We start from the raw sequence: 23,603 nt of genomic DNA, 5'->3' as shown, positions 1-23,603 counted from the left end.
TTTGTAGGGCCTGTGCAAACACCGCTGATTGGCCCCCGCTCGGGTCACGGTGACAGGAACCGTCCTGAGCACCCATCACCCAGCCGTCGGTGTTTGTCAGCAGGGCGGGGGCTGGGACCGCTCCTTCTGTAACAGCGCCACGGAAGGCGGACGCAGCTGGCGTGGGCTTGACGGATGTTTCAGGCTCCCCTCAAAGATACCGCAGGGTTTGGTCCAGACCATTGCAACAAAGGGACAGTCACAATAAAGCAAGTCCCATGAAGTTTTTGGCTCCCCAGGGTCTGTAAGAATTACGTTTACACTGTGCTGCAGTCTAGGGAGTGTGCAACAGCATTACGTCTACAATTACGGTGCACACACCTTCATTTACACTCTACTGCTGACGAATGCTACCCAGCGTCTGAGCCCCCAGTGAGTGGTGAGCTTTTTGCTGGTGGAGGGCCTTGCCTGCAGACAGTCTCTGCCAACTGAGCCTGGTGGTTGCCACAGGCTGGGGTGGCTGCCTGCATTTCTTACAATAAGATGACAGTGAAATTCGCTTTGATTGATTCTTCCTTTCAAGGATGATTTCTCTGCAGCTTGCGGTGCGATTTGGCAGCGTTTTACCCACAGAACTTCTTTTGGAATTGGAGTCAAACCCTGCCACTGCTCTACCAACAAAGTTTTTGTCACAGGCAAATGCTTGTTATCATTCAACAGCCTGCAGAGTGTCTTCGCCAGGAATAGAGTCCATCTCCGTAACCGCCCGCTTGGCTCGTCCACAGGTCGTGACACTGTAGGGGTCCAGTCCCAACTTCAGGCTCCACTTCTGACCCTGGTTCTCTTGCGGTTCCCACCGCGTCTGCAGTTACTTGCCCTGCCGTGGTCCTGAACCCCCCAAGGCCATCCACGAGGGCTGCAATCAGCTTCCTCCAGGGTCTTGTTCCTGTGGAGACTTTGGCCTCTTCCCACGAAAGGCGAACGTTCTCCAGGCACCTGGAACGGGAGTCCTTCCCGGAGGTTTGCGGAGCCCTTCGCCCAGACTCAGCAGAGGCTACCTGTCTGCGGCCGCCTCGGCCCTGTGAACTCTGTCTCTCAGATGGCAGCCCTCCACTGCTCTTATTCCAGAGCGAGGCATACCGACTTTTATCCGCTAACAGTGCGGGCTTCCTAAAACACTGACCTCTCATTTTCAAACATAAAAACTCATCAGTTGCTTCCCACGGTCCCCAGGTTTGCAACTGGTGACATGGCCTTGGGTCCCGGTGATCTGGCCCCTGCGTCTGGGTCCTCGGTGCTGCAGTCACTGGGGTTCTTGTAGTTCCTTGAATGTGCCCAGGTTTTTGCAAACTCAGAACATTTTCTCCCCCAGTTGCAGGATGCTGCTCTTCTTTGCACAATTTTGCACAACTGTAATTAATTGTGCATTTTCTTCAAGTGATTTGTGTAAGATCCGTCTGTCCTTGTAGACTGTGAGGCATGTGCGCCTTGTGCTCACTGTGGCCAGACGCCCCCGCCCCACCACCACCGCCGGGGCCGTGAGGCCCTGAGGCTCCGTCCCTGGGTGAGTGCGGTTAAACAAAGGCCTCTCCTTAGAGGAAAAGACCTCATTCGCTGACTGAGGATGGGCAGTCGAGTTCCTTCTGTGTTCTGCACCAATTAGATCACCGAGAACTGATTCTCTGTATCTCCATTCAAACACATTCTGGTGTCTTTTTTCTGTGGGCGGTTTCTCACTGTCTTGTTTGCTCACTATCTCACAGATAACAGGGAGAATATCTAGTAAATCCCCTTCTCCTATTATTGGCTCATTTGCATAAAGTTAAAAACACAAAGGTAGAACGTGAGACAAACCATAATCTAAATTTCAGATTTGGGATTTTCACAAGTAGGAAGAACAGTAAGTTAACATGGTGACTTAATAAGTCAGCTGTTTCCTGCCAGATGAAGGACAGATAAAAAGGGCACCTGCCTAAAACAACCTTCCAATCGAATATTGCTAATCTGTTGGTTTCTCACATTCGGGAAGCCCAGGAGAGATCCAACAGGGAGTTCCTTGTGCTTCTTCCTTAACGAGTATTTGGCAAGACAGTGAGGTGGAGGAAAGTGTTCTTGAAGGCACAGAGTCCAGCGTCACTTGTTTACCAAGGACCATTAGGATCTGAGGTGACTTGACCATCTGTTTTCAATCATGGGTCAGAGTTTCTTTTAATCCAGGATGTAATGAAATCCCCGGTATATACAGAGATATCTGTTTCACGTATATAACTCCCGAGATGTTTAATTATAAAGTAGTTGCAATCATTTGCACAAATCGGTTCCTATTATGTGAGTCTGACATCAGTTTGCATGTTCGGAAGGCGACGTCTGGGGCTCTGTGGGGAGACAGGCGCAGTAAGAAGGAGTCGGTCTCGTCTCCGGGTTTCCTGGGCCCACCAGGCTGCCATGCTGTCTCGCCTCTTCACCCCGTATTAGGGGAGCAAGAGGCAACGTGGTCAAGTCTATGCATGGTGGGCTTGTCTTGGCCCTGGCTAGGTCTGAGTTATAAAGGGATTTCCTAAATTCTTTGTTCAAATATGAACACTTTATTTACACTCCTGATTATACAGAAAGCAATGCTACTTTAAAAATTTTAAAAAGCTTAACCCGAGTAAGACAGAAGAAAATACTAGATTGTAGTCTTCATGTCATCACATCTAGGCTGTGCAAGCTCCGCCTCTCAGGGGCCCGGGGAGACTTGCGGATGCGGGAAAGTCGGAGGCTGCTCTCTCTGACCTCATCTTCTCTCCACCCAAGGTCACGTGCGGAGGTACCCACCCCACCCCCTGTACTCTCCCTGTGTCCCACAGCTCTGTGTGGGTTTTATTCTGCACACAGGGGCAGAATCAAGACGACTGTGACCGTAGTGAAGCGAGCAGGCTGAGGTCTTCGTGATAATTGCTGTCTCTGACGTCAGGGGAAGAAGAGACTGAGCGGCCCCGAAACTCCTTCGTGGAGAGGATCATCCGAAGGTCTTTTCAGACATGACGTCTGTGATTCTTCCGTCCCGGCAGGGGATCCAGAAGGTGAAATTAGCTGCATATCCATGAATATATATTTCTAATTCTCTCTTGTAGGTAATGGAAAACATCTATTCCAGAATCAGTTTCTATTTCATACTTCACACTATTTAGATACAATGATTAAAAAAAAAAAGACCAAAAAAAGGGGGGGGCACTTGGTTGGTCTAGAAATGAGGAGACATAATCTTTAGATTTCAAGCGAAAAATCCAGAAGCCAGAATGAAAACTGTTCATGAGAACATACCATTTCCAAGAGCTGAGTTTTATTATTTCCCTTCCTTTTAACTTGAAAACATCTTCATCCCTTTCTAGTTTATACATGTTTTCCTTGTTCTTCTCCTCCCAACACCTCATCCGCAAAATCCGTACCTATCTTGTGTCTTTGTTTTACACTTTTCCTTCCGTCTTACCCCCGTGAGAGACAGAACAGCACAGGAAAGTTCGGAGCGAAGAGGCGGTAGAAAAGGCACTCGGCGAAGTTTTGAGTGGAGTGCACGTGTCAGGAAAGAACCGGTGGCGCTGGGGACGGGGCCGGCTTGAACACACCAGCAACTCTGAGGGCGCGGCCAGCGGGTGGGCCTGGGCGACTGGGGAGGCAGAACCCCTTCCCCGGGCAATCGAGTCCGGTGCCCAGAGCAGTTGGTTGACGACTTGGAGAGAACCCCAGCGGGAGAGAACCAAGAAAAGAAAACAAAGGTTGAATGAAACCTTGAGGAGTGAGGGGCTGTTCATGTGTTTGGCAAACACGCCTGTATCACTGGACCCCCGGCCGTGTGCAGGCACCGAGTTAAGTGAGCCCCCGGCGGGGGGTGGTGGCTAAGGGGACAGTGGCCACGCTCCCACATCCCTGCAGGGCCAGTGCAGTGCCCAGTTCGCAGGGTTCCAGTGTGCTGACGGGGACACGGGCACAGCGGCCATGGTTGATGGTGGGGCCCGGGGCTGGAGGACGAGAGGGAGGGAGCGACAGGCTGGGCCGACTGGGTGGAAGAAGTGGCCAGGGGGTGGCCGTCACGGGCAGACAAAGGTGCTCCAAGCGTGGCAGGCAGGTCTGGGAAAGCCGGGAGGCTGGGGGACTGGGAGGACCCTGGAGTGCGGTGACAGGAAGTGACAGATTGCCTGTCGAGAACGAGAAGCTTGTGGCGATGAGCCAAGCGCTGGCTAGCCGGGGAGAGGGCTCAGCCCAGGGTAGCGTCACCTGGCACGCAGTGGCACTCAATAAACATTAACGAGTGCACTGACAATTTCCATACACTCGTATATACATTACTATGGAGGGAAGATTGATGTCCCCCCAGCCTGTTCATGTCCTCACCCCCTGGAACCTGTGACCACGTGGGTACGTGGCAAAGGGAGTCAGGGTCACAGACGGAATGAGGGGTGGCGATCAGCTGGTGAGGAGGGCGGGAAACTCGGGGAGATTATTCTGGACATGGGGGTGAGCCCAGGGTGAGCACAGGTGTCCTTACACCTGGAAGCCACAAGCTGCCCGGGAGGTCAGAGGGATGCATTGTGGGACTCAAGCAGCCACTGCCAGCTGCGGCCACGGGAAGAGCCACGAGCCACAGAATGTGGGAAGACCCTGGAAGCTGGAAAAGGTGGGAAAACAGCCCCTCCATCCCCTTAGTCCGCAGAAAAACACAGTCCTGCTGACCCCTTGATTTTAGTGGTGTGACATCCGTTTGGGATTTCTGGACTCCAGGCGCTAAGGTAATTTGTGGTGTTTCAAGAATTAGAAAGTAGTATAATCATTCTGTTTTACAGACGATAGAATTTGAATTAAAAGGGGTACTCAAAAATGAAGATAAAAGAAGAGACATAAATCACCAATACTAGAAATTAAAGATATCATTACGGATCCTGCAGTCATTAAAAGCAAAACAAGGGGTTACTAGGAACAACTTTATGCATATAAATTAAACAATTGAGAAGAAAGGTCAAGTTTTCGAAAAGTGAAATCAAATTCAAACGAGATGAATAGATAATCTGAACTACTTTATACCTTCAATGAAACTGAATTTTATAATGAAAAAGCTTAAGAAAAAGAAATTTCCATAACATCCCCACCTAAGAATTCTAGAAAACATTTAAAGAAGAATTAACCCCAATTTATACTATCTCTTCCAGAAAATAGAAAAGGAGAGAACATGTTCTAACTTATTTTATGAGGCTAGAATTACTCTCATACCAAAACCAAAAACAGTATAAGAAAGAAAACTACAGACCAATATCTCTTATAAGCTTGGATGCAGAAATCTTTAAAAAAGATTAGTGAATTCAATCAAGCAATGTATAAAAAGAATTCTATACCTTGACTGAGTGGGACTTATTCCAGGCTTGCAAGACTGTTGTAACATTGGAAAATCAATATACTCCCGGTTAATGATGAAAAATTACATCATTATATCAGCTGATGCAGAAAAAGCACTTGATATAACTCAGCACCCATTTTATGATTTAAAACCCCCCACAGACTCCCAGCCCGTTGGGAATGAGAACAACTCGCCCAACTCGGTAAAGAGGAGCCCCAATAACCTACAGTTAACATCACGCCCAGAGCTGAAAGCTGAATGCTCTTCCTCCCAGGTTGGGAACGAAGCAAATTCGTTCCCTCTCACGGCTTGCACTTCCAGCCACTGCAGAAAGGCAAGAAAAAGAATAAAAAGCCATACAGATGGGAAAGGAAAAAAAACCCAGACTGTCTCTGTTTGAGATGACAGGGCCACCTGCCAATCAACTCCTGGAACCAATAAACGCATTCAACAGGATGGGACACACAGAGATTGGTTGTCCTTTTATACAGGAACAACGGCACGTGTTTAGAAGTTATTTAATGTTTTTTGACTAGACGATATTTTCACATGGGTCAAAACATACAAGTATGAAAATGTGTACGTGCCTCGCCAACCTGGTCCCCGACCCTCCCGAATGAGGACCCACAGCTATCACATTCTGGAGTCCCCTTTTTTAGAAGCTCTTTTTACTACTCACACAAGGAATTACGAATACATATCTTTTTCCATTTATTCCATCATTTTTAATATAAACAATAACATATTCTACACACCATTCTTTACCTTGCCCTTCTCACTTAACATTATGTCTTGGAGATCTTTTCATCCCAGCGGATAAATAAGTCCCTCTGGTTTGCAGCTGCATGGCAAACAATTGCACGGAGGATTACAGCTTACTAAATTGTGGGTACTGAGGATTTTTCTAGTCTTTCCTATGATAAACAATACCTCAAGGAACAAACTTGTTTATCCTTGCAGGAACATATCCGCAGGACCAACCCTTGGAAGTAGATTGGCGAGGTTTATGGAGTTGTCGTTCTGTGAGCTATTTCCAAATTCTCACCTGTAGAGATGGCACAATTTTTCACACCCGTTAGAACTGTTGAAGAGAGTTTCTTTCCCCCCGGGGCCTCCAGGCCCAGTGTGTCATCAAGTGTTTGCCCAGGTCGCCGATCAGATAAGTAAGAAAGTGGTACCCAGGTGTGGTTGTGTTTGCCATTTCTCTGATAGCAGCAGGAGGGCGGAGCCTCAAACACTGGGTGTATTTCCTTTCCTGAGAACTAGTTGTTCAGTTCTCCACTTGTCTATTTTATTGTATTTTCCAAAGACCTATTTTGAATGTATTTGTGTTTGCTACTGTTTTTCTGTTTTTCAACTTGTTAATGTCTGCGTTTGTTTTTATACTCCTTCCTTTTGAATTTCTCAGCATATTATGTTGTTCTTAAGATGCTTAATTTGTTTTCCCTCTTCGTTTATTGTTATATGCAGGAAAGGCTATGAAGTTTCCCTCCAAAACTGCCTTGGCCGCATCCTGTATATCCTGACATATAGGTTTCCATGCCTTGTATTTCCTGTATATTTTCTCTATTTCAGTTTGTATTTCGTCTTTGAGCCAAGAGTTGTGGATTTTTATGGGTTTGTTTTCTGCTTTTCATTCCTAGGTAGTAGGGGCTTTTATTGTAATTGTCTGGGTTGCTTTCATTTGTAATCAGAGAATTTTGTCCACACTATTTTAACTTGGGGGATGCACTGAGGTTTTCTTTGTGGGCTAATAAAAGATATCAGTTCAGGGATACTGGCTGGTGTAGCTCAGTAGATTGAGCACAGGCCTGTGAACAAAAGGGTCACCAGTTTGATTCCCAGTCAGGGCACATGCCTTGGTTGTGGGCCAGGTCCCCAGTAGGGAGTGTGTGAGGGGCAACCACACACTGATGTTTCTCTCCCTCTCTTTCTCCTTCCCTTCTCTCTCTCTAAAAATAAATAAGTAAAATCTTTTTCAAAAATCAAATGAAAAGGAAGGTGATGGACTTTTGTCTGCAGCTCATCTCAACATGCAATTTGGAGGCTGCTCAGCCACAGATGGATCCAGATTCCTATTTTGATTTTCATCACTTTGCAAGAATAACCTCAACCTCAGGACATGAAAACACTGAAGGTGGTGAGTGGCGAGTCATGAATATGAACATTAGGCCACAGATGAGGCCAATGACCTGATCTGTGCCTCTGTCCCTGGTGCCTGGTCTTGCATTGCACCCTGGGGACCCCTCGCTTTGCTGGTCACTATCCTCTGAGCTAAATGGAAGGTGCCAGACTTTGCAATTTAAACATGCTTCCCTCTTCCAGATCTCAGATTTACCAAATGGAGAAAATAATCTGTCCCGCTTGGAGGTCTTTTGACAGGTGGGAACCACAGAATATGTTAGTTGGTAAGTAAACAACATTTTTTAATAATTAGGCTTTCTTCTGGAGGAGGCAGGTGTGAGGAACAAGAAACTAGAGATGGCTAGAACTAATAAAAAATATTGAATGGGGAAAATATGCCACAGGGCACAGGCTGGCAGCGTAAGTGTGGGTGAGGGGGGCCTTCCTTTTGGTTGCCCAGGTTATGTAGGGGGGGTATCTCATTATCAAGACTGACAGATTTGATGGTGCGTTTTGGGGTAGAAAAATAGGAAGACCAGGGTGTTCATTCTAATTTAAGGCAAATATAGCACACAGGTGAGTGCTTGGGGCAGGCCAGAACCAGGGGCTCAAAGTCCAGGATGTGACTGAGAGGAGTAAAGGGGTATGACCAAGAGAAGGGGCACGGTCCCCTTCCCCAGACTCAGGACGCAGATTTCAGATCCTGCCCTCAGAGCAAATTCCAAGTTACAACTTTTTAAGAGCATGAATTGAAAGAACTCAGACAGACAGTTGGTACATGCCAACCTTTAAAAACATACACCCTTATCTAAAAAGAAGCCTTGAACACACATTTGGGTAGCCCTTGGCAGTTTGCAGAACAGTTTTAAAACACACGTCACCGGGACTCAGGCGCAGGGTTTGGGGAGAGGCAGCAGGCACTGTGTGGTCCAGGGAAGCAGGGCGACCTGTGAGTAGGAGCAGCCTGGCCCCTTCCTGGTGCGGGAGGTGTGGCATTGTCCCAGAACGGGCGTCTGACGACAAGGGACAGGAAGAGTGTTTCCTGGCCCCGACAACGCAGAGGCGGTGCTGGGTCCCGAGCGCACGGAGCCACCCGGGGCACCTGCTGGACAGGAAGCGCACACGTAAGCCCCTCTGCTCTGGCCGTCACGATAAACCTTGGGGATGCATCACATCCTTGCACGGCAGCGGGCACCCTCAGTGCATTTTTTGTCAAATTGTGCACTTAGGGGGGAGGCCTTGCAAACAAGGATGCTCTGTCCCCAGCATGTCCCAGCGGTGGTCCTGACCCCTGCACAAGTTATACCTGACTGGTGATGCCCTGACAGATGCACCCCAGGCCCCCCATCCCCCGATCTCTGGTTTGCGGACCTGGCTGTTAGAGTCCTAGGCACTGATGGGGAACCCAGAAGTCCGACTTAGAATCAGAAAAGTAAAGTGAAGCCTTGTCCACGGGGTGTCAGTGGCCCCTGCTGGGGAAGCTGTGGGGTGGGGTTTTGGGGGGCCACACACAGGAGCACTTCTGGGCCCACATTCTTAGCCCGGGGGGCAGTCATGGGCTCTACTCACTTAGTGACAATTCACCCAGTTGTATATCTAGATCTGTGCACTTTTTTCTGTGTGCATGTCGCACTTAAATAAAGTATTCAGCACACAAGAAACGAAAACTTGCCCGTAGACACAAGAAGCTTCTGAAGAAAAGTGCGTTTACTGCACCGGGCAGGGTGGTCTGGCCCCAGCCACAGCGAAGCATTGACCATGGGCTTCCGCCCGGCCAGCCCTTCCTCTCCGCGGGCCCCTGACAAGCAAGCTTCACCATTAAACCAGCTCCGTGGCAGAGACCTCCCCGCCCCCGCCGTGGAGACAGCACTGCCACCCGGGCTGTGTCCGGACACGCGCGGCCCAGAGCCCCACATGGGCCTGGAGCCCGGCCCGGACATGGTTTACCTGCGATTATGCAACAAGTCAAGTCTGTGTTCCTTTTTCAGGCAAAACTGAACCTTTGCCAAGGCAACTAATTGCCAGCCCTTTCCCACTGACCCAAATAAAAACACCGTAAATAAATTGCAGTTCTGGGGGAAAAAAAACCGAAACCACACAACCTGGTGCCCCAGTGACATCACAGTCCTGCGTGCGGGACACCTCAGGGCGCCCCCGAGGGGCCTTCTCCAGCCCCGCCCAGAGTGGGGCAAGCGCAGAAAGGAGTGTAGTTCAAAGCAACTCAAACGACAACAGAGGAGGCTGCCGTGGCCTAGTTTTGGCCAGAAAAGGGAAACGAAGTAACCAAGCCCTGGGGGGTAGGCCCACCGGAAGGGGCAAGGGCGTGTGTCCCCTGCCACAGGGACGAGAGCTGTGAGCTGTCCACCTCAAAGGGGCAGAATACGTTCCTCCCCGCTCTCCTTCCCAACGCCTGTTCTGTGTGGGCCTCGGGGTCCATAGAGGACCTCAGCGTGTTTGCCCCGGATGGACATGCAGCTTCCTAGGGGGAGATCCCTCGGTGACTGTGGGGAGGGTGTGTCCGTGCGGGGACCCGGGGTGGCGGACACCAGGATCCTTTGGGAACTCTCGGTCAGCGTGGTGGGGTGAGCCCTGCACTGACTGGACCAGCAGGACAGACCACGGCTTTCGGGGTGGGGTTCCCCGTCCCCAGCTCCCCCTGCCAGGCCTGGTGCCCCCTGAGCGAGGCCACTCCGTTCTGCCCTGTGAAGTCCCCCCAACACCTGGGTGGCAGCAGGCCCACAGGCGCCCTGGGTGGGGTGGGCAGGCTCCAGCGGAGCTGCCTCCGGACACACTTCGTTCCCTACCACCGAATATTACTGGGTGCTGAGGGTGGGGTGGGGGGGCCTCAGAAAGATTCGAGAGGCGGCTCTTGCCCTTCGTGATCAGCGAATCCACAGGGGATGCAACATTTCCTGGGTTCGCAGACGCCATTCACAGGAAGCTACACCCCCCAGGAGTAACTTCTGGGCAGAAAACTCGGTTTCGGGAGTGCGTGGAGTGGGTGTGCGTACAGTGCAGAGTGGGATCGGACTCGGGAGACTTGGACACGTGCTGTCCAGGCGGTCCCCAGGCAGAGCCAGGGCCTGGGGCGGGAGCTGGACGGACTCCCGAGAGCCGCCGCTGCCCCACCTGCACCAGCTGGCTGCGGAGGGAACAAGGGCTGCATCCCTGACGTCACTGTCACTCTGACGGAAAAGGACCGATGGCTATTGTGTGAATTCCAGGAACCTGGAGGAACAGGGACTGCGGCCATCCGGGGGAGGCAGAGGAAGGAGCCCATCAATCAGGCTGGGCGGGCGGGGGCCTGGGCCTGGGAAAGAGGCTTCGGACAGTTCAGAAGAGGACAGGCGTGGCCTTGTCGCCGGGAGTAGAATAGGGGACGGGGAATTCTGAAAGCAGACCAGCCACTGACCGAGCGAAACCAAAAACAAAAACAGAAACCAGGGTCAGGTTGCGCATGTAAACAGTCCCTGCAAGCGAGAACAGGTGCCGGCGGCCACAGAAACGTCTCTGGATTGTTCGCACGTCCACAGGATGTGTGTAAAGGGCAGCAGGGTGCGGGCCAGGGTGCCGGGAGGAGGGTGCGGGCAAGGAGCGCTGGGGGAAGAGGGGTCGCCCTGACACACGCGGTTTCCTTCCGTCCCTCACAGCCCCACAAGGGAGAGGCCGGCGTCTGATTCAGGCCGTGGTGCTGGGAGGCAGTAAGGGATGTGCAGTTGCTCCTCATCCTCGGCTCCTGGGGTGCGGCTCCTGAACCCTCCGACTCCCCAGGACGGTGAGGGGTGGGGGGGTGAGTGGAGCATCTTTCCTCATGTGCCTCATAAACCCCCCACCTTCTACCCTACCCGTCAACCACACCTGAGTGTATGCTAATGAGGTGATTGCTGGGGGGCCCCTAGGTAGCTCCAGGGGAGGTGACTGGAGGGGGAGGGGGAGGACCAAACTTTCAGTCCTGCCTAGGCTCCACCCCCCACCCCGGGGGAGGGGGTGGGGAAAGGCTGAATGTGATCAATCACCGATGGCCAATGGTTTAATCAGCGATGCCATTTGTCAACTTCATGCACTGTGTCCCTTGGTAAAGAGGACGAGACCCGGTCCCAAGCAGAGATCTAGGTTTCGAGGTGATAAGCTGATCAGATCTGCTAACTGGCCAGCGGCTCCTCCTGGGAACTCGGAGGTGGGGACCACGGTGAGACGAGCCGCAGGGCGTGGGGGGTCACAGCAAGACACGCGTCCCTCACGGACTTGCGTCAACGGGTCAGGTGTCCTCTGGCACAATTCTTCTGCTTTACATTTTACCTTGTGTAAACTTTTGTTTTTTACATGGACAGTGACCAAAGGAATGCTATTTTAAACACAGCAATCTTTTTAAAAAAAAAAAAATCCTCACCTGAGGACATCTTTATTGATTTGAGAGAGAGATATTGATCGACTGCCTCCCACACATACACGACCCAACTGGAATCGAACCTGCAACCTTCCAGTGTACCAGTGACACGCCAACTGACCAAGCTGCCCGGACAGGGCTGGCCACAGCAGCCTGGACTCCTCGGCATCATTCAGTATGTGCCTGTCAGACACCACGTAGAGAGAGCCACAGCCTGGGACTGAGAGGTGCGGCTTCGAAAAACAAAAAGGAGGACGGCTCTGCCTTCGGGACTGTCCCCCCACGAGGAGGTGACTGGAACTGGCAGTCCCGGGGGGAGAACTGGGGGAAGAGCCAGCGTGAGCGGTGGAGATGGCCCGATGGTCATGGGGAGGGGAGGGCGCTGCAGGTTGACAGAGCCGGGGAGTTTCACCGAGAGGGGTGGGCGGTGAGGCACTGAGGGCTCAGGGGCCCTGAGGACAGGACCGTGAACTCCACAGGGACACTAGGTGGCAGACAGGTGGGAGGGTGAGCGGCAGGAAAGAGAGGAGGCTTCTAGAAGCAGAGCTGGTCACTTGGAGAAGGAGGAGTCTGGATCAGTGGGAGGTGGCAGCCAAGTCCAGCCTGAAGGGGCGCACGTTCCTGGGGGGCCGAGGTGGCACGGGAGGTGGTGCCAGCCCTCACCCAGGCTGTGCAGGGCGTCCGGGACAGCCAGGCACTGGGGGGCCGGTGGGCAGGCCGAGCTCGGGCTGCCGAGACCTGGGTCTCCCTGGGAGCCGGGACGCACATACTTCTTCTCTTTTGAAAAAGGAAAGACATCGCCTACAACCCCACCACGTTGCAGCGGTCACTGCTGTCCACATTCTGATCCGTATGTTTCAAAACCGCAACCCACTCACACGCCTCCTTGGTTTGAAGCCCAGCTCTGCCCGGTCACTAATTGTGTCACTAACTGTGTCTTGCACAGGGGACTCCCCCTCAGGTGCCACAGGTCCCACCGTCCTCACTGCTCACAGACAAGTGACGGGGCTCGTGGAGGGCGAAGCCACAGCCTCCGCCGTCAGGGCGTTAGTACGTTAGTACTGGCTACAGCTGCGTAGGTTTGCAGGCACGCGTGGCGTGGTCACGCCACTTCACCCGGCTGAGTATTTCCTGACACACCTCAGCGTACTTCTAGCATTTTTTTTTGCCAGTACAAACAACGTTGCCCTAAAACTCCCTTATAAGATGGATTCCAGGAAGAGATAAGCTGACGTGTGAAATGTTGGGACCGATCGCGTGACAGAGAGGACACTGAGGACTCAGTGGCTGCTGTAAGGAGGAGGAGGATTCTAAGTTGGTTTAAAGATTTGCAATCCATATTTGTGATCCGTTAGAGACTCTCGGAGGATGAAGTCCTCTCTCTTCCCCTACCACCCCTCCCCGGAATGTTGGAACCCCTTTGAGACGTTCGGACAATCTGCCCGCACTCTCTCCTGTCCACCGCGGTGAAGCCGGGGCGGCCACACCATGAAGAACACGTTGAAAGCTGCCTTGCGAGGGTGCGATCGAAACCCCCGTCTTCCTCCCTTCCCAGGGCCGTGGGCCTGCGCGGCCAGGGACTGCGCCTCCTTGCTGTGGGGTGAATTCCACCTTCAGTACCTCAGGACATGACCTCCGTTGGAGAAAAGGTCATCACAGAGGTGCATAAGTTCACATTCAGGCACAAGCGTGGCCCTTCCTCTCACGAGACCAGCGCCTTATGAAGCAGGGAGTCAGTGACGGCACAGGGGCGGGGGCGCAGGGGGAGGAGGGCGCCCACAGGCCCAGAGAGGCCCAGGGACACGGGGGTCCCTCAGCCCTCGAAGGAACCAGCCCTGACACGCAGTGACTAGGGTCTCTCAGCCTCCGGAATGGGAGACCAGCAGTCTCCACGGTGGAAGCCACTCGGATTCACGAAGATCCTCCGTTCATGACCCATTGTCATCCTGGGGCTGGGAATGTCCAGCTTGATTTCGGTCATTTACTTCTTTTTAACGAGGAGCTTACATCTGTGAAGTCATCTTCCCAAACAAAAACAGGACTGGGAAATGACTCGCGTCTGACCACAGTTCTCCGGCCACGCGCGCCCCCCCCCCCGCCCCCGTCCTCCCCACCGACAGCCTGAATCCACGAGTCCTCATTTCCCTGCTTTCCTTCCGGTACCACTTCACTCACTGTGCCCCTCGAGTGCCCACTGAAAACAAGCCCAGTGGCTTCACAGGGCACGATGGGTACTGTGCGCTGTGCCGTCTTTGGGCCTCTTTCCTACCCACGACCACGTTGCCAGGGCTCAGTGCTCTCGTGCACACTGCTGTGCTTAGTACGGTGTTGCTATTTTGAAATAAAACGTCCCCGTGGCCTGCGCACTGGAAGCACACTGATGTCACCCCCTGGGGCTGCTCCTGGTCCAGCTGCAAGGCCCAGCTGAGTCCCTACACTGCAGGATGGCGAGCCCCCTGGGCTCACACCTGCAGGGACCTTCCGTCCTCATCTTTGGTCACTGTGATGCTCAGAGATATGTCCCCAACAGCCGGGAGGCCTGCTTACAGTGTGGCACTTCCATCCGGTCACCACCCAGGAGGAGAGAAGGCCCTGCGGCTCACGTAGCTCAGATTTCAAAGGGTGAGTCAGGGTTTACCCATGGCTTTGAGTAAATAGCCCAAAATAGTCCTTCCCTTCTGGGTTCCTTTCCTTTGGAACAGGATGGCCTGGGGGACAGGCGACACCAGGCTTGGAAACCACCAACCTGCTGCCCCTCTTGGCTTGCGGTCCTTGGGCAAGTCACTGAGCCCAGTGGAGCTTAGATGCCTCCTGATTCTCAGACCAGAGACCGTACTCCGGCCCACCCTCTGCACGCAGGCAAAACTCAAACCCTGAAGCCCTGAAAATGTGTGTGTGTGTGGGGGGCCTGGGGAACCGGCCCAGTTTTCTTCCGTTTCAGGGAAATTTGGGGGGAACAAGGATCGGTGGCTCTACAGCACCTGTTTTGGCTGTGACCCCCTCCCGACCCCCAGAGCTGAAGGGCCTGCAGATGAAGCCGCCCCAAAGTCTCCAGAGGGGATCTTTCGGGGCCGTGTCAGCGGTCCTGGGGCTTTTCTGCAGGTTACGGACAGGACATTGGCAAAGGCAGCAAACCGGGAGACTGGGAGAGGCCGGGGAGGACAGACTGGGGAAAGTCAACCCGGAGCAAACACGACACCAAGATGAACTCTGCGCCGTGAACTGGCGGCTGGCAGCAGGGGCTCAGGGGTACGTGGAATGGAGACTTGGCTGGGCCAGCCGGTGAGTCCCACCGATGCCGGCAAAGTATTGCAGGACGTTCAAGGGTTTATGTGTTTGCCGATCTGCTTTGGACCCCAGGGGCTGTGCCACAAAATCAGGAAAGGGCCAGAAAGGGGAGGTTAGGAAGAGGAGACAGGGTTTTCGTCCCAGGCTCTGCCAGGGACACAAGGGCGAGGCCATTCACTGCTGCTAGTTCCAGGCCAGGGCGGCGAGCGCTTGTCTGAGAGCGAAGCCAGTGAAACACGTAGCTCGGTTTCTAACAAGCTTAAATCATCACCAGCAGGTTTATTGGCAGCAACCGCTGATCACTATCTTAACTTAGGGGGGGTCTCTTCTCTTCCAATTTTTAACAGCCCCCACCTCCCCGGCAAGCAAACTTGTGTTGGAAGGAGCAAAGCATCCTCTTAGTCTCTTCTTCGAAGACGAGAACCTTCTTTTGGGTAAAGCGATCGTTTCATTTTGTTGCCCAGCTCCTTGACCGTTCCGAGAAAACGTGATCCTTACTTAGAACGGAGCCTCCGGCTGGCTGTTCCATCGCAAATGCCTGAGCGTTTGTATCACAGGACAGTGCGGCCTTTTTCCGTGAGGCATTTCCTGCCTGACCTTCCTCGCAGGAAGCCCTGCTTCATTTTTAGTCCCCACTCTGGTCCCTGGGATGGCAGGACCCCTTCACCATGGTGCTCAGCACTCTGGGGGCACCTGCCCTCCAGGCCGAAAGGTCCTTTACAAATGTAATCAGCTCTCACGACGCCCCGCCCCCCTGCCACCAGTTATATAATTACGGTGGAACTGGGTCATATTCCATACTTCCAAATCTAAACAGTGTTGAGTTTATTTACTTTTTATTATGTCATGAGAACCTCCAGGAAAGATTCTGGCCCTGTACGGTTTGAAGCCAATGTTTAAACAACTGAAACTATCCAGGAAATTGAGGAAACAAAGTGTTTTCCTATAATAAATGGGCATAAATGTCATGATGTGTCCTGCAGACGCTGGGGGAAAATCCCCTTCCTGTCTCTTCCCACTTCCGAGGGCGGCCGCCCCCCCGGGCTGGTGGCTCCTTGCTCTGTCCTCCCCGCCAGCAGCGGGGCAGCCCACCACCCCTCCTCTGACTGATTCTCTGGCCTCCCTCCTGCGCTTCGGCACCCTTAAGATTACAGCAAGAAAACCCATGTCCTGGCTGGTGTGGCTCAGTGGACTGAGCGCCAGCCTGCAAACCAGAAGGTCGCTGGTTCAATTCCTAGTCAGGGCACAGGCCTGGGTTGTAGCCGGGTCCCCAGTGGGGGTGAGTGAGAGGCAACCACACATTGATGTTTCTCTTTCTCTTTCATCCCCTCTCTAAAAATAAATAAATAAAATCTTAAAAAAATAATCCCAGCACACCCATCTCAAGATCCTTAGTCACATCAGTGAAGTCCCTTTGGCCACATAAGGTGTAGCATGAACTTCAGTTTCGGAGACCAGGACATGGTCATCCGTGTGTGTGGGTGATGATTCTGTCCACCACAGACAAGACTACTTTGTTGTGGGCTTCCTTCTCCAAAGAGCCATCGGACCCACCTGTTGCCGTCATCATTATTGTCACCATTAATTCCAGCTCTTTTATATTTTCCTGAAGTTAATTTGGGAGTTCTTTACAATAATTTTTTTAGAACAATGCTTAATTGGGTTAATCTTATGCAATTAAAAGAAGTGTTTAGGTCTATACATCATTCTCCTTGCACAGTGTTAATTGCATCTCATGGATTTTGATGCTTTCATTATTTTTCCCCACATATTTTACTATTTTGACTTCTTTCATGGAAGAATAGTTTCCAAAATGAACTTTGAACTAAGTAGCTGCTCTCTGTGGTTGCTCCTACGTTCCTTTAGTATCATTGCATGGTGGCTGCGGAGCCCGTCCCGCGTCCCTGTGGCTTTTGCGAACACACTGCGTCCCAGCGTGTGCGGCCTGTAACGAGCAGACAGATGCAGGGGCGGCAGGAAGCACCGCGCGTTCTCCGTGCACGGCATTTCAGCGTGCGTCTAAGTCACGCATGTGGGTTCTCTACACATGGAAGATCATTTCCACACCAGTTTGTAAAGAGCTTCCTTATTACTTTTTACAGCAGTACAGTGTTCCGTTGCCTGGACGTACCACTTTTATTTAAATACCCCTGTTGAGAAGTATTTGAATTGGTCCCATAGTTTGCTATTGGAATGAAGCAGGCTGTGATGATTGTGGCTGCACAGTAAAGAACACGCCATTCTCCGGGAGTCTGTTGGTGGGATGCACTAGACATAAACCCGCTGCCCGAGTTCTGCTGACTCTTAACTCTGTTGTTTTATTATCTTCTGAGTCGCATTGGCTGGGTGGTCTCAACAGTTTTTGAGACTGCAACACAGTGGAATTCTAAAATTTGCTTTGCTTTCCGCCTTCCTCACGCGCCCCAGCTCTATTTTGGGTCCTGGAGCTGTGTTCCTGTCCCTTCCACTTCTCCCGGGGCTCCTGGCACAGCGCCCCCCGCCATTCCTGCCCCAGGCACGTTGGTCCGCACTCCGCACCCTTCCCCCTCTCCATCCACCTGTCAGCATTTTCATCCCAGTGGTCGTGTTGGCTGCAAATAGCATCTTAATTGCTGTGATGTTTCCTCCTCACTGAACTGAATTTCAATGATTTTTAGTATGTTTTCCATATTTTAATGTTTCTGAAAACAGGATGCAATAATAATAATATTCAAATCTCAGCGCTTTATCTCCACCCCCCCCCCAAAAGGTGTTTTTTTAAATTAACAGCCTTCCCATCGATGGCGTCTCGGAACCGACAAGGCATTTCCTGCCACACAGCAAGGCTCTTGGCAGACTGGGTGTTGAACTTCCTGGATTCTTTGTAAGTTGCTCCAAATGTGTTGTACCTGACGGGCAGCCTCTGCGAACTTAGCATCTGGTCCCTAATGCAGTGTAGATGAACTCGGCTTTTCTTTCTTCCCACGTCCCTGGGTTTTGCAGTGTGCAATGTGTATGGGTAGACACTTTAACCATCTTTCCAGAAGCGTTTACGGTGACGCATGAAGGGGAAGTCCACTACTTGCCATGACTCTGTACGTTGTCTCGGACCCCCTAACACATCTCCTGCTGCTGAAATTGCTGGGCTGAATCCTGCTCCCTCAAGCAAGCCCCCAAAGGTACAGGCTGCTGTGCCTGAAGGGGTATCTAACAGAGGCGTCAGGTAAAGAGCCCATCTGTGCACACAGCTGTCCTGAAAACTGAAGGAAGGAAAGCACGTGAGTCTGAGGTGTGGAAGTTCCGTATCTGGAAACCCCTCTTCATCCACCCGTATAAAGCCTCCGAGGGTGCTCTGGTGTGTGTGTCTCTACAAAGGACAGACCCAGGGACACACGGCAAAGCGAACCAGGACCCCTGATGGCCTCGCATTCAGGAATCTGAGTAACAGGCCAGCGAAGAGCGGTCCCTGTGTTCTGTCTTTACAGCAGCTTTTCCCCATCTTTCTCCGGATTAAGATAAATGTAACACAGACTCAAGTTTGGTTTCCCATTAATCCAGTAATTACGTTTCCAAAACGGAAAACCTATATAGTATTTTTAAAACCTGTTTTATACATCAGGAGTACCGCAGTACTGAACATCTTTCAAGTGAAGTTAGGGTGGTCAGATTTAAGCTTATAAATATGGTTCCTCACTCATGATGAAGTAAAAGTTAGAACCCATTCTTCTAAGTTTTGTTGTTGGAAGGAAACATTAATTTCCCTACTCAGACGAAAGTCTCTCGGCACGCGTGTGCACACACACACACACACGCACATGCACGGTCACTATGAACACCTCCCAAACCATGAAAAGAAGCTGAAAAGTTGGTCAAAGACAAGCTTTTGACCAAATGGAATCCAAAACAGCACTTTCTCTCCTTGCTGAAGTTACCTTCTCTGTGCAGAAACGAGCCCCCCAAACAGGATCCCACGCTGTTTCTGATCCATAAGCATGAGACCCTCACGAAGACGGCACTGGGGCAAACTGCTATTAGCGACACCCCCTGCCCTTTCTGTGACTCAGATTTTTGTTGGTAATACTGTCCAAGGCCACAGAACTCAAATACTGGACTATCGTTGCCTTTTCAATGGTGATACTGAGCTGTCTAGGGGAAGTACTCAAAATCACTGGTTTGCAACAGGCTGGAGGTGCGGTGCTCTAAAATAAGTTTTAATTCTCAACTTCCGATTCCTCCCTCCCTCCCTCTGGAGGACACGCGTCTGCTAAACACTTTCACCAAGAAACCTCTCCCAACGTGTTTCCGGGTCCTAGAAGCCTGACCTCGTTTGCCTTCTCGAGTTTTATTCCATCACACCCGGCACCCCCACTTTCCGGACTCTGGGGCTGTGCCCACCGGGCCCTGCAGTGGGGGCTCGTGGGGTGGGGCCCCATGGCAGGAGGGGATGCTGGTTAGAGTGCAGTCCTGGCCGCGGATGCGGTTCACCCTTGGATCATCACATGTCAGAGTAGGGCTCATCTGCTAAGAGCCAGGAAACACTTCGGCCGACAAGACGCGTGGACTGCACTGCAATCAATACTTGCATCCCCATCACCCTGCTTAAGGCGGGGAACGTTCTCTCCCCCTGGGGAGTTCCTCCCCAGCACCTGGTGCTTTTCGTCTCCATTCGTGTGGTCATTCACTACACGCCCCCGTAAGCGACAGATATTGTTTTGCATGCCTTCGACTGAAATGAGTATTGCAAGTATTCTTCTGAGACGTCTTTGTTTTTGAGACTCACCCGTTTCACGTGCAGGTCTATTTTTCACTGCACTAAGTACGACACTGCGTGAGTATTCCACGGAGACCGACCGATGCTTACTGCGGAGACTTAGCTTGTCTCCAGTTCTGCCTCCCTTGTGAGCAACGGTGCGACAATGTCCTTCCTCACTCCCTCATTGAGCACGACTGAGAGCCACACCGAGGTGATTCGGAGCTGCTGAGTTACAGGGTCTCTGCAATACACCTTACTTCCCGAAGCCGCAGCACTGTCAATGTTCCCACAGCAGAGTGGGGACTCCGCTGGTCCAGCTCCTTGGGGACCCGGAGGCAGGGTCTCAGCTGTTGAAATCTTTCGTAACACAGCTGAGGATACAGACCTCCAATGAGCACAGCTGCAAGTCACCCCACGGATGTTTCTGGCTCGGATCCATGCTTTCCTGTGCACAGAGCAAGTCGAGAGAGGCTGGGTGAGGCCCCCCCCATGCCGGAGGGAGGACTTCTTTCCGAGTCGACTGCTACACTGAAGGTCTTTGAAGGTGGGCATGAGGCGTGAGGCTGTTGGGTCTCCCTGTGTCGTGTGGCTGAAGGGTCTGAGTGGCCTTGCTGAGACTGTCGCTCTCCCGCCCCGCCCCCGACCCAAGAGTCTCCACACCAGGTCCAGCCTACTGCTGTGGCTTTTATTTTATCGGCAACAGGGCTTCTCTAATTTCCGTGTTTAGGCCTTTGGGAAAGTTTTCTTATTTTCTTGCACCCTCAGCACTTACAAGAAGGAAGTTATGCTACTCTAATAAGCGGAAGAGGGGAACACGAAAGTAACTTGGAGGCTCTATTTCGGCCTGCGAGCCTTGTTTTCCAGGTCAGCAGGGCCCTCTGGAGCCTCCGAGCGACGGAAACGGTCCACGCTCCCCCGTCCAGCACGGCCTGCGCCTGCCCTGTGTGGCTATCGAGAGCTTGAAATGTGGCTGACATGCGTATGAACTAACTGTTTAAAAAAGACCTTATTTATTTACTGTTAGAGTGAAGGGCAGGGAGGGGGACAGAGAGGGAGAGACGCATCGTCAGTTGCCTCACATGCCCCCGGTCGTTAGGAACCTGGCCCACAACCCAGGCACGTGCCCCGACCGGGAACCGAACCGTGACCTTTCACTTTGCAGGACGACACCCAACCCACTGAGCCACACCGGTTAGGGTGGAACTGAATTTTTGATATTACGTAATTTTAATTAAAATTTAAACTTGAATAGTCAGTCACATGTGACTATCGTCGAATATATTTGACAGCACAGTTTCAAACAGTGGTAATACTCTTGGTCCCTCGGGCGGCCTTAGGTCCTAGCAAACCGCTGGCGTCGGGGAGAAAGGCCTTGCGAGTCCGTCTCTGGTCGCTGCAGGTGCAGCTGGTCAGACGCGACGGCAGACCACCTGCCACCACAGAGCCACACGGCCCCCTGGTGGGGTCTCCCAGCGGTTCTCGCCTGACTCGTCTTTCTGGGAATCTCAGTGATCTATGGAGACCGGGTTTGAGTGCACAGTCTTCCCGCTGCCAGGAAGCCAGCGAATCAACGTCTGACAACTTCTCAAGGGTATTTATGGAGCATCAAAGTGTCGACAGATTCCAAAGATAAAATAACCAGAAGTATAAATACACGTATTTTGAACACAACATGAGATATAAGATTGAGTACAATTTGGTTTGCTTTTTAACTGAAAACTTTATTGGTGACTTGAAAATGTCTACAAGTTAAAACATGAATACTTCATATGGTTTAAACTTACAGCATTTAAATTTCCAAAGCACATTACATTGTAAGGAATGACTCCATTCTTTTTCCTTTTCACCATAAGGAAAGGTTAACATGGCTACAGCAGAAACGCAGGTGTGAACCGTAATGAGAACCAACATGTGTTTGGGAACCAGGCCACAGGAGCTGGGCCGGTGCACCCGGCCGTCCCACTGGCCTTCGAAAATAAAGATGTGCAAATGCCTCCCACCACACGCTCCTCCACATGCCTCATCTGTGTTCTGGTGTGAACCGATGCCCACGGGCGGGCGTTCAGGGGTGCACTGAACCACACTCTGGGGCAAGAAAGCCTTTCATGGGATGAAGGAACCAGGTCCAAAGTGAAAGAGCTGGAAGTCTGCATTTCAAATGAGCTCACATTTCCAGATGAAACGGATTAATCTCCCATCCAGAGATTTTCATGGACATTTTCATTGTACCCACAGAATTTAAAAATATCTACAAGAGCTACAGGCCCTTCATTAACACACTTGACATTTTGCTTCTTAAAGATATAACATTCTCCACAAAAAACTTCAAAACAAAACCGGTTTTCTCTAGGAAGCATTTCCGGACTCATGACTATGCATGACTTTAAAGCGCGTGAAGCCCGCTCTTCTCCTGATAGTCTTCGTAGAAGCGTCTCAGGGACTCAGGGATTCGGGGCGTCACGGTGCTCAGGGCCTGAGTGAAATGTCTTCTCCTGATGCACTTGGCTTTCATGTCTTCTTCCAGCGCCAGCAGGGCGGCCTCTCTGCAGACGGCGACGACCTGGTGGGGAGAGAAGGCCATCAACGCTGGGTTTGGGAATGTTGTGTTTCAAACACTCACCCGGGCAACTCCTCCAAGTCCAAGTGCATTGCTGCACCCACCTTCACGGGCCTTTCTCTTCACTCCGAGAGGACACACTGAGCACTCTGAACCAGGAGCAACGCGACCCACCAGCCAGGGCCGCAGGGCTGTGTGTGCGCGTGTGCACGGGGTGGCTGGCTCATCGGCACACCTGGTCACAGCACAGAGTCGCCACATTCCTTTCAGCCTTTAATGTCTTACCGACCCGTGTAGGTGTTTCTTTATGTGCGTACATCTCTTTAATGAGTTCCTAAACCTCGGGAGTATGAGACCGAGCTGCCTCCGTCTCCTTTGGAGAGCTGCGTGGGAGCGGAGCAGCGACTTCTGTCTGCTCAGCCAGAGGAGCTGAAAGGATGCAGAGAATGGGGGTGGGGGGAACGGGGGGGAGGCAGGGTGTTCTGCAGCCCCCTGGGCTCCAGACAGTGGAAGCAGGCCAGCGGCAGCATCGGTCTGGAGACACGGGACTGGGCTGAAGGGCGCTGGCGGGACAAAAGGGGCGAGTGTGAGCCACGGACAGCGGGGAAAAGTGCCCGATCCGGCTGCGCCTGTCCGCCGGGCAATGGACGGGCCCCGCACGCCTGTCTGGCCACTCAGCACTGGCTCTCTGTTTGCTCACTTACTGGAAGGGTCCTCTGCTTCTGCGGTGGCCCGCAGCTGCCAGGCCACTCGGTGGCCTTTGGGGGACTTGGGAGCACACTCAGGGGGCTCTCAGAAGCCACACACAGATCGAGGGGCCCGGTCGGACCACCACAGCGTGACTGCTAGTTCTGGGCCCCCTAATGAGCGCCGGGTGAACAGAGGCAGGTGAACCGGCGGATCCGAACCGCAGGCCCCGCTCACAGAGAAAGCTCCGGGCACCTGGGCGCGTGACTTCTCTGGCAAACAGGGCTCTGGAAGCTGTGCCCAGGCTCTTCACCGCTGCGTCCTCGTCCCCACAGGCCACCGACCGGGCCCTTTGAGGAGCCATCGGCCGCCTGCCAGTTACAGCGCTTTGGCTGAGGGGCTTTGGCTAGCTCTATAAAGCTACATTTTGTTTGCGTTGTTTTTCAGTTTTGACCAAAACGGTGATACCTAAACTTTA

General features: G+C 52.3%; 1 protein-coding gene across 5 annotated transcripts in view; it reads right to left on the bottom strand.

Annotated features, from left to right (window-relative positions):
- Window positions 1-6,334: 6,334 nt before the first annotated feature.
- Window positions 6,335-23,603, bottom strand: part of SPATA5 (spermatogenesis associated 5) — a 183,110-nt gene continuing 165,841 nt past the window's right edge. The window contains exon 16 of one of the 5 annotated variants that reach the window (XM_053658393.1): window positions 6,335-6,395. In XM_053658393.1, the coding sequence (XP_053514368.1) occupies window positions 6,378-6,395 (18 nt within the window). In that variant the 3' untranslated portion in view covers window positions 6,335-6,377. Of the gene's footprint in view, window positions 6,396-21,559; window positions 22,442-23,603 lie in introns of those variants that run through there. The other 4 variants (XM_053658394.1, XM_053658395.1, XM_053658392.1 and 1 more) reach the window with 4 other exon arrangements.

This window comes from Artibeus jamaicensis, unplaced genomic scaffold, assembly GCF_021234435.1.
Source record: "Artibeus jamaicensis isolate MK-2021 breed Jamaican fruit bat unplaced genomic scaffold, CSHL_Jam_final scaffold_537, whole genome shotgun sequence".
NCBI classification, from domain to species: Eukaryota; Metazoa; Chordata; class Mammalia; order Chiroptera; family Phyllostomidae; genus Artibeus; species Artibeus jamaicensis.
Note: the sequence above shows the minus strand (reverse complement) of the source record. Positions and strands in the feature narration are given on the sequence as shown.